This window comes from Macaca fascicularis, chromosome 14, assembly GCF_037993035.2.
Source record: "Macaca fascicularis isolate 582-1 chromosome 14, T2T-MFA8v1.1".
Taxonomy (NCBI): Eukaryota; Metazoa; Chordata; class Mammalia; order Primates; family Cercopithecidae; genus Macaca; species Macaca fascicularis.
This window is the reverse complement of record NC_088388.1, coordinates 14502538-14515254: the sequence shown is the minus strand read 5'-3', so window position 1 is coordinate 14515254 and position 12717 is coordinate 14502538. Positions and strand designations below refer to the sequence as shown.

Sequence of the window (12717 nt, the reverse complement as noted above, 5' to 3'; positions counted from 1 at the left end):
TCTGCGTTCTTTCTCCCAGATATCTGCAACCCCTGTCTAACCATGAGAAAATCATCAGGACCAGCCAAATTGAAGAACGTTGTATAACAGCAGTCCCCAACCTTTTTGGCATTATGGGCTGGTTTCACAGAGGATAATTTTTCCACAAATGAAGGTGGTGGGGATGGTTTTGGGATGTTTCATGTGCATTACATATATCGTGCACTTTATTACTATTACATGTAATATATAATGAAATAATTATACAACTCACCATAATGTAGAATCACTGGTAGCCCAGGGCTTGTTTTCCTGCAACTAGATGGTCGCATCTGGGGTGATGGGAGACAGTGACAGATCATGAGGCATTAGAGTCATAAAGAGCATGCAACCTAGATGCCTCGCATGCAGAGTTCATAGTAGTGTTCTCACTCCTGTAAGAATCTAATGTCCTCACTGATCTGACAGGAGGTGGAGCTCAGGCGGTAATGCCAGCAATGAGGAGTGGCTGTAAATACAAAGGATGCTTCTCTCACTTGCTTGCCCCCCACTCACCTCCTGCTGTGTGACCTGGTTTCTAACAGGCCAAGAGCTGGTAACAGTTCATGGCCTGGTGGTTGGGGACCCCTGTTCTATACAATACTTGACAAGGACTCTTCAGTACTGTCAAGGTCATCAAAAACAAGGGAAACAATGGGAGCAATTATGGCCAATATTCCATTTTCAGAAGCTTAAAGCTGTAGATCTTAAAGATGGTCAAACAATGAAGCTAGCTATTGAATAGAATCACATTTCTCACTGTGTGGCCATCTTGGTGTCTCGTTTCATTTGACTTTATTTTTCTTAGTATAGACAGTCAACCATGCTACTCTGTCCTGTGCCTGCTTCAACCTCTTCCCAAACTGGGGATTCCCAGTCAGTAAAGTAGGTGTTGAGATCTGGAGAAGGGATGAGCCTTCCCCAAAACTTGCATGCCCCTGTGCTGTTTGTTACTAAAGGTTCCCTTTCCAGTTCTCTTTGTGTAAGTTGTTAGACTTGGATGTAGAATAGGATGGAAGATCAGGCAGTCAGTCCAGTCGCCTCGTCAGCTCCAAGTTTCTCTGCACCATGGGCACTCATGGAAGGGTGCCCTCTGATCACCAAGAACAGCACTTTTTGGACTTTCTCAGGAATACAGCTTGACATATTTCAACACAACCTTTCTTCCTTTTGGAACCAGAAGATAAAGGGAATTCACTCTTTCAGTTGCCTCTGGAAAATTTTAGGCTCTAGACAAAATGTGTATTCCTAAGTATATGTGTCTGAGTGACTTCTTAATTACTCCCACTGAAACAACCTCACTGTCAGCAGAATTTTTCCACAACTACATCCAACTGTAATCCCTCAGATAATTCTCACGCTAGTTCCGGGATTAAGGAACTGGTAAATATCATGGGAACCCTGTGAATCAGTGTGAAAGAGCCAAGACAATATTATTCCCTAAGTCCTTTCCACATTAAGATAGAAGAGATGCCATTGAAATAACCGGCCTTCAGAGGGGTGTTGAGCAGAATTTTCTGAAGTTGGATGATTCCTGAGGTTCATGTGAACATTATTCAAGATGTTGGAATTCTTAGAAGAAGGTTGCAGATTTTAGGTAAAAAAATAAAAGTCTGCATGTGTGCATGTGCCTGGGGTGTCTGGGTGTTTATGCATAGAGTGAGAAATAAGAATAAGAAAAATTAAAATCTAGGTGTAATCATTAAGATTCACAAATACACTATGACTAAAAATAATGTAATATGTATACAAGATGCTGCATTCCGGGGAGAACCTTCCTTTAGTAACAGACAGCACAAGTTAGAAATGCTAACGAAGAGTACGTTGTGGAATGAGAGACAGAGTTGAGGTCAGTTTGGAATTGGGGAAAAGGCAGCTTTTGCTCTCTGCGACCTCTTGAATGATACGGACAAGACATTTTTCTCAGTCTTGTTTTCTCTAGACAGATCTTCTCAGGCTGAAATCAACAGAGGTAATTCTTAGCCTGAACTTCAACCTGCAGTAATAAATGAGATATTTCAAACGCTCACAAAAGTTGAGAGACTCAGACAATAAACACCTGTCTACCCCTCTTTAGATCTAACACAAAAATAAGAAGTTTATGGTGTAGATGACAGGGGAAAACTTCCCCTTCATCCTCTGAAAGTTCACTGAAAATCAGCTGACAAAAGGCAGACAATTAAGAGGAAAGGAATACAAATTTATTTGATCATAGTTTTACATGATATGGGAGCCTTCCGAATGAAGACCCAAAGATACAAGGAAAAGGTTCATTTTTATGTTTAGGTTCAACAAAGTATGGACAGCCATGTAGAAATACGATTGGACAAAAAAGGTATGGTCGCTTGCTTTGGCAGCACATATACTAAAATTGGAACAATACAGAGGAGATTAGCAGGCCCCTTTACCAGGATGGCACGCAAATTAGTGAAGCGCTCCATAAAAATAAAAATTTAAAATTTAAAAAAAATGGTATGATCTCATGCTAACGGACAATGGGGAAACCCAGCAAGGCCTGTCTGTTTAGATCGTATTTGGCCTCTCTGTGCAGCAATTCCTTCCTCCTGGGTATGAGGAAGTGCTCTGTGTGTCTCTCTCTCTCTCTCTCTCTTTCTCTCTCTCTCTCTCTCTCTCTCTCTCTCTCTCTCTCTCTCTCTCTTCTGGAATGGAGTTCCTATGACCTGCAATCAAACAAAGTAGACCTGAGAATTTATTTATGGCCGACTCTTACACAGAAAGGTGGAGTCATGGGGAAGTTAGAGTAATATGTTTAGGTTTTATGGCTGGCTTTGGAGAAAGAGGGTTCTGGTTTCCATGACCCGCCTTAGGGAAGAGGTATTGGAGTTTCTACAGCTAACCTTGGGGAAGAATGAAGGACCAGCCACCCGACACAGGAAGGCAGGAGGAGGTCAGAGAAAAACTTTTACTTCTGAGGCTACTTCTGAGGCCTTCATTATGGGGTATTGTTTTCTGAGAGCTTACAATAGCAATGATTTTCTTTTCTCTGTCTTTCCATGCTGTCATGTTTGCACCCTTTCTTTCCAGCCAAACTTCCCACTCATTAGCAACTTTCATACATTTAAATAGTCTCCTAAGGCCAGAAGGTCCTTTCTCCCCATTCCTATATGTCCGAAACATAAATGCCACTTCCTCCTTACAGTTTCACTGAGCCTCTTATTTGGAAATCATCCTCTTCTCACACTCAGCTCTTCATCTGTCCTTAGATGGCCCCCATCACTCCCATGTAACTATCAGATTTCAATGCTTCCCACTCACTGCATTTAGATTTGATTCCTTTCTCTCAAATAACCTAGAATTCTTCCCATACTCCATCAATATTTGCTAAATAATTGGATGGATTAAAAGTAGCAGAAGGGTGAAGCGGAAGCTGGGGGATGTTGTCTTTAAATTACCAAAGGCAGTTCATGAACATGAGACCTATTTCTTTTTGACCAATAGGCCCAGCCTGGGGTCTGGGATATGGTTTACCTTCCACCCGTGTGTGTGTAAACAATGTGCTGTTTACATGGGGGTCCCTTTGCAGAGTTTAATAACTAAATTGGTTTTCCTCACATTTCTAGTAACTATACTGAGTTGGTGTTCCTAGCGACCATTTCCTCTCTCTTTAAGCTAATCAGGATTGGTAGCTACCATTTAGTTCAATGCACTCCATTTACTGATGAGGCTCCACTGTTAGAGTTACCCGGCGTAGCACTAATCATGACAGATAACCAGCCCGTATGCTGAGAAGCTTACACATGCTAATTCTCCAACCCTCATAACTTCCTTGTGAGGTGAGTAATATTATTATCCCCATTCCACAGATGAAAAAGTAGAGGCTCAATAAGGTTATGCACTTGCTCAAATTGCACAGTGGCAAAGCCAGGACTTGAACCCAGACGAGCCCTGATCCCAGAGCCCTTGCACTGAACAGTTTCTCTGGTCTGCTAATAAGATGTCAGAGAAGAAGCCAAACCAAGCAAGTGCTCTTTTTACTGTCATACACTGTCACCACTCTCTGGGTCACTGGAAGGCAAATACCTCCTAATTCCTTCGAAACAGCAAATGTTCTGATGAAGTGGTTGAGGATACACATTTGGGAAACATGCAGCTCCTCCAAAAGAATGTCCATAAATATATTGGAAATACATTTATTAAAGAAGTCGTGTGTGGGAATTATTAACCTGGAGTTTTCTTTAAGGTAGCATACATATAATTACACTTATTACAGATTAGGCAATGCTCTAAGTACTGATGCTCTACATAGATTAATTTATTTAACCCTCACAAAAGTCTTATGAAGGAGATGCTATTGTCTCCAAATTACTGATACAGAGAATGAGGTCAAGGGATGAAGCAATTTGCTCGTGTTAGCACAACCAGTAAGTGCTCAGTTGGGATTTGAACAGGCTGTGTGGTCCCAGAGTCTAGCAGGCATCTACCTCGAAGGTAAAATACTTCTTGGCAGCTTGCTTTTGGATTTACCTATTAAATAGATTTTGGACAAAATTGCATAGAGAGGAAAGAAAACTTGAAGACAAAGTGAGCTAAGTGAGAAGAAATATCTTCATTTAAATTGGAGAACACACCCAAAGAATGGGAAGAAGGGGACTTTTGCCCTTCATTTGTTTCTAATTATGGAAAGAAAAAGGAGGTAAACTAGGAAGAAAGAAAATAAGGCCCATTTCAAAGATATACCAAAAAAAAAAAGAAAGAAAAGAAAGAAGAAAGGAATTCAAAAGCAACACAGTTATAAGGTAAGTGTATGTGTAATAGCTTTTTAAAAAACTGCCAGCCAGGCACGGTGGCTCACGCCTGTAATCCCAGCACTTTGGGAGGTCAAGGTGGGTGGATGACCTGAGGTCAGGAGTTCAAGACCAGCCTGGCCAACATGGTGAAACCCTGCCTTTACTAAACATACAAAAATTAGCTGGGCATGGTGGTGGGCACCTGTAATCCCAGCTACTCGGGAGGCTGAGGTGGGAGAATCGCTTGAACCCGGGAGGCAGAGGTTGCAGTGAGCCAAGATGGTGCCACTGCACTCCAGCCTGGGCGACAGAGCAAGACTCCATCTCAAAAAAAAAAAAAAAAAAAAAAAAAAAAAACTGCCAAACTATTTTCAAAAGTGATTGTACCCTTTTACCTTCCCACTGGAGTTCCATTCCTCTACGTCTTTGTCCACTCTTGATATAACAATCTTTTTCATTCTAGTGACTCTACTATATACTATTTTTAAATTACACTGTGGTTTTAATTTATATTTTCTCAGTGATAAATGATGTTGAGCCTTTTCATGTGCTTATTTGCTATCTCTGTGTCTTCTTGCTGAAGTGTCTGTTCAAATAATTTGTCCTTTTTTCTCTTCTGTTTTTTTAACTTCTTTTAGCGACTTCGCTTTGTTAAAATAATTTGTCTTTGTTGCTTAATTGGGTTGTTTGTTCTCTTACTATTGAATGTTAAGAGTTACAGCCATTCCACTCCTAGCTAGTTACCCAAGAGAACTGAAAACATAAGTCCACACAAAGACCCAAACGTGAATGTTCATAGCAGCTTTATGGGTAATATTCAAAAGCCACAAATAACCCAAATGTTCACCTACAAGTAAACAGATAAGCAAACTGTGGTATATTCATACAATAGAAAGGAACAAAATAGCAGTACACACAAAACGATGGATGAATTTCATGGTTGAAAGAAGGCAGACAAGAAGAAAATACACATAGAATTTCACTTATAGAATATTGTAGAAAATACAAACTAATATACAATGACAGAAAGCAGATCAGTGGTTGCCTGAACAAGGAAGGGTAAATGGGACAGGTTACAAAGGGGCACAAGGACATTTTCTGGGTGATAGGTATATTCACTCTCTTAACTATAGAGATGGTGTCACAGGTATATACTATGTCAAAACTTATCAGCTGAGTGCAGTGGCTCACGCCTGTAATCCCAGCACTTTGGGAGGCCGAGGTGGGTGGATCACAAGGTCAGGAGTTCGAGACCAGCCGGGCCGATATGGTGAAACCCCGTCTTTACTAAAAATACAAAAATTAGCCAGGTGTGGTGGTGTGCAGCTTTATTCCCAGCTACTCGGGAGGCTGAGGCGGGAGAATCACTTGAACCCGGGAGTCAGAGGTTGCAGTGAGCTGAGATCGCGCCACTGCACTCCAGCCTGGGAGACAGAGTAAGACTCTGTCTCAAAAAAAAAAAAAAAATTATCAAAGTGTGAATTCAAATATGTGCAGTCTATGGTATGTCAATGATAGCTCAACAAAAATTATTTTTTAAGAAAGAAATTGAAACAACAGAAGAGAAGTTCTGGGCAATATTTTTATTTCCATAGCTAAGGAGCTATTTACCACCCAGGGGTTTCAGTACCTAAAGTAGATTAAAGTAGAGAAAGAAACAAAGAAGTCCCCTTAAAGAAGAGTAGAGCAATAGAGATGAATTTTATGGCTTAAATACTTTCTAATTTTTCACAAAAAAAAGTTTGTGATTTAAGAAGACAGGGGTGCTGCTTCCGTACAATTCAATCCAGTGGGGGGCCATTTTGCAGACAGGGGTTCTTAGAACCATTTAAATGGAGCATCCAGTCTCGGAAAAAAACAACAAAATCCTCAGCCCTGTGAAACTCAAGGTGTTCTAGTCACACCAAGTAAGCACTGCCTTACTCACACAACAAACTAATCCCATTTTTATATTTCCCATGCCACAAGTCTCTTTCTAAATAGTTAACATCCCCCTCTGTTTATCTTGAATAATGTTCTAAGTATCTTGAATAACTGGAACATTATTTTATGCATTTTATAAATTTTTAAAAATTGTAATTTACATAAGTGTATGCATGATTGTGTAATAAAATGTCATTTTACATGCATTGGCAATAAACTTGAAATTGTATTTCATGTGGTGGTAATATCTCACAAGTTTTCAAGCCAAATACTTGAATCTGTTAAGAGAGAGTAAGCACTTTCTGAAATAACATTATTTTTTCCAAGATATTCAGGAAAGAGAAAACATGATTCAATGGAGTTGGGAAATGTCACCAGAGTAAAAGAATTTATATTTCTGGGACTTACTCAATCCCAAGACCTGAGCTTGGTCTTGTTTCTTTTTTTATGTCTTGTGTACATGACGACTCTGCTGGGAAACCTCCTCATCATGGTCACTGTGACTTGTGAGTCTCGCCTTCACACCCCCATGTACTTCCTGCTCTGCAATCTAGCCATCCTTGACATCTGCTTCTCCTCCATAACTGCTCCTAAAGTCTTGCTGGACCTTCTGTCAAAGAAAAAGACCATATCCTATACAAGCTGCATGACACAGATATTTCTCTTCCACCTCCTTGGTGGGGCAGACATTTTTTCTCTCTCTGTGATGGCGTTTGACCGCTACATGGCCATCTCCAAGCCCTTGCACTATGTGACCATCATGAGTAGGGGTCGATGCACTGCCCTCATCTCTGCCTCCTGGGTTGGGGGCTTTGTCCACTCCATCGTGCAGATCTCCCTGTTGCTGCCCCTCCCTTTCTGTGGACCCAATGTTCTTGACACTTTCTACTGTGATGTCCCCCAGGTCCTCAAACTCGCTTGCACTGACACTTTTGTTCTTGAGCTTCTGATGATTTCCAACAATGGCCTGGTCACTACCTTGTGGTTTACCTTCCTGCTTGTGTCCTACACCGTCATCCTAATGATGCTGAGGTCTCAGGCAGGAAAGGGCAGGAGGAAAGCCATCTCCACTTGCACCTCCCACATCACTGTGGTGACCCTCCATTTCGTGCCCTGCATCTATGTCTATGCCCGGCCCTTCACTGTCCTCCCCACAGACAAGGCCGTCTCTATCACCTTCACTGTCATCTCCCCTCTGCTGAATCCTTTGATCTACACTCTGAGGAACCAGGAAATGATGTCAGCCATGAAAAGACTGAAGAGAAGACTCGTGCCTTCTGAAAGGGAATAGAAAACAAATTCAGGCCAGGTGCGGTAGCTCACGCCTATAATCCCAACACTTTGGGAGGCCAAGGCAGGTAGATCGTGAGGTCAAGAGATCGAGACCATCCTGGCCAACATGGTGAAACCCCATCTCTACTAAAAATACAAAAATTAGCTGGGCATGGTGGTGTGTGCCTGTAGTCCCAGCTACGCAGGAGGCTGAGGCAGGAGAATTACTTGAACACGGGAGGCAGAGGTTGCAGTGAGCCGAGATCACACCACTGCAACACAGCGAGACTCCATCTTGAAGAAAAGAAAAGAAAAGACAACAAATTCAGCTCTTCATCATCAAGGACACCTTATATTATTTTTCCCATGAATTCACATTTACATACACAGATACACTGTCAGTAAACCAACTATACTGACTACGAACAATTTGTCTTCCTATTTAAGTTAGTAGATAACTGATAACCCAAGCTTCTGTGCAGCATGAAGTAACTAGTGTTATAAGAGTGAACTGACTATTATTTTTCCAAAGACCAAGTAACCGTATGTCAATCAAGACAGCTATATGGCAGGCAGATAAGATGATTAAGTCCAACATTTTTTTCAGAAGATAAGGAAATAAAAGCCCAGAGAGATAAAGTGATGTATTCAAGGTCTTATATTAAGTTAATTACAGAGACATCTTCAGATGCCCAACCCATTGTTCTTCCACCACATGAATGTAATGTATTACATTGTTGGACTTGTCTATACCAAACTATAACCCTGTTCCAGAAGGATCTCATGATCAGCGCCTCTGGTGTACATATACGTGGGTATGTACGGCCTACTGGAGTTTGAGAAATTGGCCTCTCCTGAGTTAAATTAAAGTGGGCTCATGAGCTACTGAGAACTTCATAGGTTCATAATGGTTATCCTCCTGGATTCCTATCAAGATTGATGAGGCTTGGGAAGATTTCTCATCATGGCCTAAAGGTATGTATCTTAATGCAGAACTAGACATGCCAGACATTCTCCTGATGAGTTTGGATAAAGGCAAGACTTCAGGAACCACACACATGAAGCAATCTAGCTCTACCTTCAAAGGACTGATTTTCCAGTTGTAGCCTTACAAGGGTCAGTTCTGACTTGGCCTTGCCATTGAGAATTCACATTTCTTTTCACTGGAAAGAGACAGGATGGGAGAGTTAGAGAAGGGAAAACTCTACCCGGTCTATTTTTTCAAACTTCTAGTGTTCGTGAAGAGGCAGTATAGGTATAGGCTAGTGAGAGACAGCAGTAAAGCATGGTGGATGAAAGTTCTAGTTTCAGAATCATACAGACCCAGGTATGAATCCTATTTCTGCCATTCACCAGCTGTGTGATCCTGAGCAAGTTATTTCATCTCTCTCTCCAAAGGTCATAGTTCACCTACACAAAGATTCCCATTATAATATCCACCTCATGAGGTTGTGTAAAGGACAAAATGAGATGGTATACATGAAACATATGAAACCTGGCAGAGAATAAATGTGCAATGAAAGATAAATGTTATTATTAATATTACCTTTATTGGTTTGCCTAACACACCTTCTGTTTCCCATTGGCCTGTCACACCCTTCCCCCATATGACCCATACTCCTCATTTTTAGATAAAACTGGTTGAGTAGAAAACATGAAAATGTATATTGAGCTCAAAACATCTATCATGTTAAAATGTCTAGCTATTATTAAAACATGACAGTAGGTTTGCTTGTTATTTATGAGGCTTAAAGAGTCACCCTGGGCGGGTGCAGTGGCTCATGCCAATAATCCCAGCACTTTGGGAGACCGAGGCAGGTGGATCACCTGAGGTCGGGAGTTCAAGACCAGCCTGCCCAACATGGTAAAACCCCATCTCTACTAAAAACACACACAAAAAAATAGCCGGGCGTGGTGGTAGGCACCTGTAATCCCAGCTACTCAGGAGGCTGAAGCGGGAGAATCATTTGAACCTGGGAGGCGGAGGTTGCAGTGAGCCAAGATTGTGCCACTGCACTCCAGCCTGGGCAACAGTGTGAGACTCTGTCTCAAGAAAAAAAGAAGAAAAAAAAAAGTCACCCTTAAGCTAATGAGAGAAACAGTACAGGAGAATTTAATATCAAAAGAAAATAATGGGTCAAAAATAAACCCTGGCTTTCAGAGTAGCCAAGAGGACAGGCCCCATGGGATGGAACAGAGAGCCCAAGGAGAGTAAATTAGCCAAAGGATAACGAATGTTGAAGGATAGTGAATGTTGAAGACAAACTTTACCTAAGTCTCTCATTGGATCCTGCCTGGCCCTATAAGCATTCATGAACTAACTGGCTCAAATGTTTGCCACTTCCTTTCACCTGATCGACAAACTCTAACTTCTTACAATATTAACTTACTTCTGCAAGCAAACAGATTCTAATAAAAAGTCACACTTGCCAAATCAATTCATAGGGTCCTGCTATGTTTGCCCAAGTAGGTTTGGTCTCAAGAGTCCCTAGGCTTTTCTTTATGAAATCGCCTATGAAAAAATACACACTACAAGCCACTTAATAGCCCATTTCATGCCAATCTGTCCTTTGCCCTTTTCTTTTCTTCCTAACTCTTGTGACTCACTCAGATCAATTTTTTATCTCTATATCAGAATCAGATGACACCACAGATCTGTAGGGCCTGACTCAGAAGCAGAATCCCAAGAGATCAAGAACCCAGGAACTCTTGGCATATCATTGCCAAGAGTTGACTTCCTCATGACCGTGTCTAAACATGCAACATAAGCTGATTCAATAAGTCAGGACAGAAAAAGCAATTGCATCTGATCACACAAACAAGTATCTACAGTGACATAAAATCACAAGTTGTGTAGCATTTTTCCCACTTAAACTAGTTTTTACTAGTTTTTGTTTGTTTTGTTGTTCGTTTTTTGAGATGGAGTCTCGCTCTGTCACCTAAGCTGGAGACAGTGGTGTGATCCCGGCTCACTGCAGGCTTCATGTCCTGGGTTCCAACAATTCTCCTGTCTCAGCCTCCTAGGTAGCTGGGATTACGGACGCCCACCACCACACTCGGCTAATTTTTGTATTTTTAATAGAGATGGGGTTTCACCATGTTGGCCAGGCTAGCCTCAAACTCCTGACCTCAGGTGATCTGCCCACCTCAGCCTCCCAAAGTGTTAGGATTACAGGCGTGAGCCACCGCACTCGGCCTAGTTTTTACTTTTTTATTTTGTTTTGTTTTGTTTTTGAGATGGAGTCTTGCTCTGTCACCTAGACTGGAGTGCAGTGGTGTGATCTTGGCTCACTGCAACCTCTGCCTCCTGGGTTCAAGCAATTCTCCTGCCTCAGCATCCCAAGCAGCTGCCATAGATAAATAAAAATTATACATATTGACAGTGCACAGTACAATGTGATGTTTTATTATACGTATACATTGTGAAATGATTGTTGTATGCTTTCATGCTTTCACTATTTTTTAAGCTCTGCTGCTAAGAACTGTAGAAAAGTCAACTGACTCTGGAGACACACGTGGTTTTCAAACTGCTCATTTGTATATGCGCTCCCCAAATCAAATGTTTTCATAATGAATATCTCTGGGTAAGCATGAAAAAATAACGTAAAATAATTATGAAGTAACTGAGTTGATGAATATCAAGAGCTGTCCCTAGATGTGAAGTGAGCTATACATTTCAGAGATGTAGGTTGAAATAACTGTAGGGGCTGACAGGGCACAGTGGCTCATGCCTGTAATCTCAGCCCTTTGGGAGGCCAAAGCAGGAGGATCATTTGAGGCCAAGAGTTCAAGACCAGCCTGGCCAACATGGTGAAATCGCATCTCTACTAAAAATACAAAAATTAACTGGGCATAGTGGCTCGTGCCTGTAATCCCAGCTACTTGGGAGGCTGAGACAGGAAGATCACTTGAACCCAGGAGGCAGAGATTGCAGTGAGTTGGGATCATGCCACAGTACAACTCCAGCCTGGACAACAGAGTGAGACACTGTATTAAAAAAAAAAAAAAACTGTCCTGGGACAACGTACATGTTGCTTTAAACAGAAAATATGGCCGGGCGCTATGGCTCAAGCTCATAATCCCAGCACTTTGGGAGGCAAAGGCAGTTGCAGCACCTGAGGTCAGGAACAGCCTGACCAACATGGTGAAGCCCCATTTCTACTAAAAATACAAAGCTGGCCGGGTGTGGTGGCAGGTGTCTGTAATCCCAGCCACTTGGGAGGCTGAGGCAGGAGAATCACTTGAACCTGGGAGGCAGAGGTTGCAGTGAGCCAAGATCACACCATTGAACTCCAGCCTGGGCAACAAGAGCAAAACTGCATCTCAGAAACTAAATTAATTAATTAATTAAATAGAAAAATGCTTACATAAATCTACACAGTCTCTGAGAGCTGCTCTGACAGTAGCCACAGAGTTTTGAATTTTTCATCGCTACTCTTTTATTTATTGAAGTTTCATTTCCTAGCTGATTGCAGGCAAAGTGACTTTGGTCAAGAGGAAGACTGCACAGTCATTGGTGTGGTTTAACAAAACACTTTCTTCCTGGGCCAATGGGAAAATGCACTGTCTCACGTGTTTCCTCTAGAGGAAAGGGTATGTCCTGAGTGCACTGGGGCGTCTGCATGTATGTATGAGAGGGAACAGAGAAAAAATGAGAAAGAGGGAGAGAGAACAAAAGAGAGAGAGCACTTGGTGACACTTTAATGACTCCCACAGGAACTCCTGAGTTGTATTGTAGTGTATTGTGTTGGCCACT

General features: G+C 41.8%; 1 protein-coding gene and 1 non-coding gene across 2 annotated transcripts; both read left to right on the top strand.

The window, feature by feature from the left end:
• Nucleotides 1-2363: 2363 nt before the first annotated feature.
• On the top strand, nucleotides 2364-2465 carry LOC123568883 (U6 spliceosomal RNA). The gene has a single exon (XR_006692442.2). It is a non-coding gene; the product is annotated as a U6 spliceosomal RNA (small nuclear RNA).
• Nucleotides 2466-7044: 4579 nt separating this feature from the next.
• LOC102138406 (olfactory receptor 4D11) lies at nucleotides 7045-7980 on the top strand. Its single transcript, XM_005577767.4, has one exon. It carries the CDS (start codon nucleotides 7045-7047, stop codon nucleotides 7978-7980), a length of 936 nt encoding a protein of 311 aa, XP_005577824.1.
• The last annotated feature ends 4737 nt before the right edge of the window (nucleotides 7981-12717 follow it).

Bases quoted from the DNA above. Each gene is read 5' to 3' on its own strand.
- LOC102138406 (XM_005577767.4), top strand. From the start codon at position 7,045: ATGGAGTTGGGAAATGTCACCAGAGTAAAAGAATTTATATTTCTGGGA.